The following is a 4,779-nucleotide window of genomic DNA, read 5'->3' as shown; positions in this document are numbered from 1 at the left end:
CAGTGAACTTTGAGGGGTTTATCTTCAGCCATGTGGCCTCTCCAAAGCAGTGCATGATGTCCATGGGGCAAAAGATGTCCTCACTATAGGGGTTGGAGAAGAGGATGGCGTCATCAGTGTACAAGCTGAGTCTCATTTTAGCATCTCTCCCAGGCAATGGTGAAAGGATTCCAAGGTATTCTGGTGTCTCAAACACACGGTGCAAGGTGTGGATCGCCAGGATGAATAGGAAAGGGGACAAGGAGTCCCCTTGCTGTAGCCCCCGCATGTGCTGAATCGTCGAGCATGGAACACCATTTAGGAGGACGGCAGATGATGACGAGGACAGAAGGATGGAGACCCAGTTGCGCCATCTTTGAGAGAAACCTAGTTTTTGCAGAAGCTCAAGAAGGTATTCCCATGATATGGAGTCAAAAGCTTTGGTGATATCCATCTTAAACGGCAGCATTTGTTTCCTCTTCCTATGGAAGCTACGCCTGGTGCTTCTGACGAAAAGGTAGCTGTCGTGTATGCATCTATTCTTCAGGAAAGTACTTTGAGCAGGGGATATGATGTTGGCCATCTTAGGAGCAAGCTGGATGGACAAGATCTTTGCTATAAGCTTGGCAAAGGAGTGCACCTAACAAATTGGACGAAACTGCCCAATTTCAGAGGCCTCGGCCAGCTTGGGGGCGAGCACAACTGTTGCAGAATTCATAGCCCCAATGTTTTCGCAATTCATGTGGTAAAACTAATTGAGAGCGCAAAGGAGGTCCTGCTTGATGATATTCCAGAAGCTTCTGTAAAAAAAATCCTCGAGAAACCATCCGAACCTGGAGCTCGATCCGCCGGCGTCATCTTGATAGCCTGCCAGACTTCTTCTTCAGAGAAGGGGAGATCCATTCCCTCATAGTTGACTTGCGGCAAGTTGATCGCCTCCCAGTTGATCGTGCAAGTGCATGTAAGCCTTTGTCCCATGATGTCCGCGGAAATGGTCAGTGATCACCTCCTCTTTATCCTTATGGTTGGTCACTCTGCAGTTGCCTCTTTTGAGCGATAGAATGAAGTTCTTTCGTCTTCTCGCATTGATCTTAGCATGGAAGAAGTCAGTGCTGGAGTCCCCCGCCCTCAGCCAATTTATGCGGGAGGTTTGTTTCTTTCTAGCCCATTCTATCGCAGCTAAACCTAGCAGCCGGAGTTTGAGCTTCTTCCGCAGCTCCCACTTTGCATCAGAAAGGGCTCTACTCTCCTGGGCGGTATCTAGGCGTAGTATTATCTCGTGGGCCATGTGGAATTGCAACTTAGCATCACTAAAAAGACCTTTACTCCACTTCTTCAGAGTGCCAGCGGTGCGCTGCAGTTTAACGTGCAAGGAAAAGATCTTATAATTTGAGAGAACCAGTTTTGCCCAAGCTTCAGAGATAACATCATTGTATCCTGGGAATTTAGGCCAGAAACTCTCAAAACGGAACCTAGCTCTACCAGCAGGGGCGCATGCATTGGACAAGACCAAGGGGTAACGGTCAGAGACCGAGGTTGAGGCAGCCTGCAGCAAGTGTTGGGGGAAGAGGTTGTCCCAACCGAGTTGCAGAACACACGATCAAGGGCCACGAGCATGGGGGATTGTTGTTCGCTGCTCCAAGTGAATTTTATGTTCTTACATCTAATTTCGAACAGCTCGGCTCTATTGAGGGCAGCTCTGAATTTTCCCATGAGGCGTCGGTTCAGGTTTAGGTTATTTTTGTCCCTAGCTTCATATATGAGATTGAAATCTCCAAGGGCGATCCAGGGGAGGCTGATGCAGGGGCAGCAGAGCATAATTCAGCTAGAAAGGATTCTTTGAGGCCGTCGTCCGTCGTCCTCCTAGTCATCCAATCACATGTTGGTTCGCATACAAATAGGCTCATTGAATTGTGTTATTTGTTGCTAGATAGCATGTGCCTGTTGAACTGTGTGATTTGTTGCTAACTAGCATGTGCCCGTAATATATAAATACGCATTATGTAATCTATAACATCTAAATAGTTGATTCCCACTAACTCTAATTCTATAATCCTCCACATCATCAAATGTGCCACATCAACATCCACTAAAACTATTTTTTAGCACATGCATACCACAATTTAATTGTTTCATCTCCAATGGTTCAACCTTACATGCATACTCTCTGTTCACACAATTATCTTCAAAAATAATAGCTTTTGATTTAGGCCATTTCTTTCATACAAAATTTATTCAGAATTATAATATTTAAAATCCGTCAGCAACCCGCGAAGCAATCACCTAGTTCATGTGTTCTACTAAAGGACCGACAGAGATGCCACGTACGTCGCTTTGACTGGCCTGTTTAAAATGGGTCCTGAACCTCCTCCAGGTGTCCAGATCCTTGGCATATTTGGTACGTGCTTTCCTTCTCCTTCCATCTATCCTTGATGTCGATCATTTTCCATAAAAAAATATTCGGACGTCTTACCAGCAAAATCAAATGGATTATTCGTACTTCGTCTTGATGTGAGCTGTCCTCCATGTTAAGTATGTTATCCCGTCCATGGAATGGAGTGGAGTAGAGTCAGAGCTCCTGCGCGCGGCGCACAGGTTCGATGCGACCAAAACCCAGCTGAGCATTGAACGACTTACTTGTGCGGTGCCATTTGTCAACTATAGCTAGCTAGTTAGCTGCTTCGATTCCACCTCTCCCACTCCACCCCTATATATACTAGGCTCGACGCACGTAATTCTTCACACCAACAAGAAAACTCATCTACCCACCAATGGCGCTCGTACGCGGTCGGCCAGCCTCCCTCCTACTCCTCGCGGCTCTCCTCTGCGCCGCAACCTTCCTTGCCGTCCCGGCCGCGGCCACGGGGAAGACCGGCCAGGTGGCCGTGTTCTGGGGTAGGAACAAGAACGAGGGGTCCCTCCGCGAGGCCTGCGACACCGGCACCTACACCATCGCCATCATCTCCTTCCTCGACGTCTTCGGCCGCGGCAACTACCACCTCGACCTGTCCGGCCACGACGTCTCCGCCGTCGGCGCCGACATCAAGCACTGCCAGTCCAAGAACATCCTCGTCTTCCTCTCCATCGGGGGCTTCGGCAACCAGTACTCCCTGCCCACCGCCCAGTCCGCGGCGGACGTCGCCGACTACATCTGGAACGCCTACATGCTCGGCACCCGCAAGGGCGTCTACCGCCCGTTCGGCGACGCCTTCGTCGATGGCATCGACTTCTTCATCGAGAACGGCGCGCCGGCCAACTACGACGAGCTGGCCAAGCGGCTCTGGAACTTCAACAAGGACTTCCGCGGCAGGACGCCGGTGCAGCTGACGGCCACGCCGCGGTGCGGCTACCCGGACCGGCACGTGGAGTGGGCGCTCGCCACGGGGCTCGTCGGACGCATCTTCGTCAGGTTCTACGACGACGCCGACTGCGCCGCCAACTGGCAGCGACAGTGGGACAAGTGGACGGCGGCGTACCCGTCGGCGCAGATCTACCTCGGGCTGCCGGCGTCGGAGCAGAAGGTCGGTTACGTTCACCCAAAGAACCTCTACTACAGCGTCATACAGGTGGCGCAGAAGGCGGCCAACTACGGCGGCGTCATGGTGTGGGAACGCTACGAGGACAAGCGGACCAACTATAGCAGCTACGCTATCCAATGGGCTTGAGCCTCCGTCGCTCACATCGTCACCGTGTGTGAATTTGGTGTATCCGTCTGTGTACTGCATACTCCTCTGCATGTGTTTGCTTACCTTACGGTAAATAAGTATCACCAGTGTGCAGTTGTGTGCTTTATACAATAATAAAGTGAGACCTCTGTGAAGGTTTGGATTAATTGATGGATTTCCGTGTTTGTTATCTGCTCGATCACTTTCTTTGTCACGTTTCCAATGAGTTCACACGCCGGGCATGCTATACAAACACACCGCCGCCGCGTACAGCACATATGTTGGTGTCCGGGAGTAAATTGCTCAAAACCATCACACTTAGAGCAACTGCAACGTGCCGACCCAAACGGACGGTGTTTTGTTCGTTTTTTGTTTGTTTGGGTCGGCCGCCCGCCCAGTGTCCGCCCTGTTTTAGATTTAGACCGGCAATGCACTCAACGCGTCGACTCATTTCATGTCCGCACGTAATTTTTAGAAAAGACTCGCCGCCATAGATCATGCCAGCGGCCATGTCGGCCAGCGCCGGCTTCAAAATAACACCACACAATTCATGTTGGCGCACTCGCCAGCGGCCGGCACACATGTCAGCACACAAAAAGGGTGAGACTTGAGTTCGACCACGCCATCGTGGCTCCGTGGTCATGCCAGCACACCTGTCGGCATATAAAAAAAGGATGGTGCTCGCCGCCATAGATCACTCGTCGTCGAACTTGAGCATGTCGGCTTGCATCTTCTCGAACCACGGCCTTTTCCTTGACGACACGGTGTTGAGATCCACCTTCATGATTTCCACCCCGGTCATCATGCTCGCGAGAGCCGATTCTTTCTGTTGGGAAACGTAGCATGCAATTTCAAAAATTCTTATGATCACGCAAGATCTATCTAGGAAATGCATAGCAATGAGAGGGGGAGAGTGTGTCCACGTACCCTCGTAGACCGAAAGCGGAAGCGTTTACTTAACGCGGTTGATGTAGTCGAGCATCTTCTCGATTCAACTGATCAAGTACCGAACGTATGACACCTCCGAGTTCTGCACACGTTCAGTTCGATGACGTCCCTCGAACTCTTGATCCAGCAAAGTGTTGAGGGAGAGTTTCATCAGCACGAAGGCGTGGTGACGGTGATGGTGAAGTGA

General features: G+C 50.8%; 1 protein-coding gene across 1 annotated transcript; it reads left to right on the top strand.

The window, feature by feature from the left end:
- The first annotated feature begins 2,565 nt into the window (after positions 1–2,565).
- On the top strand, positions 2,566–3,815 carry LOC119286065 (xylanase inhibitor protein 1-like). Its single transcript, XM_037565403.1, has 2 exons — positions 2,566–2,657; positions 2,699–3,815. The coding sequence occupies exon 2, from the start codon at positions 2,751–2,753 to the stop codon at positions 3,642–3,644; it is 894 nt and encodes a 297-aa protein (XP_037421300.1). The 5' UTR covers positions 2,566–2,657; positions 2,699–2,750; the 3' UTR covers positions 3,645–3,815.
- Positions 3,816–4,779: the final 964 nt, after the last annotated feature.

The sequence above is a fragment of the Triticum dicoccoides genome, chromosome 4A (assembly GCF_002162155.2).
Source record: "Triticum dicoccoides isolate Atlit2015 ecotype Zavitan chromosome 4A, WEW_v2.0, whole genome shotgun sequence".
Taxonomy (NCBI): Eukaryota; Viridiplantae; Streptophyta; class Magnoliopsida; order Poales; family Poaceae; genus Triticum; species Triticum dicoccoides.
Note: the sequence above shows the minus strand (reverse complement) of the source record. Positions and strands in the feature narration are given on the sequence as shown.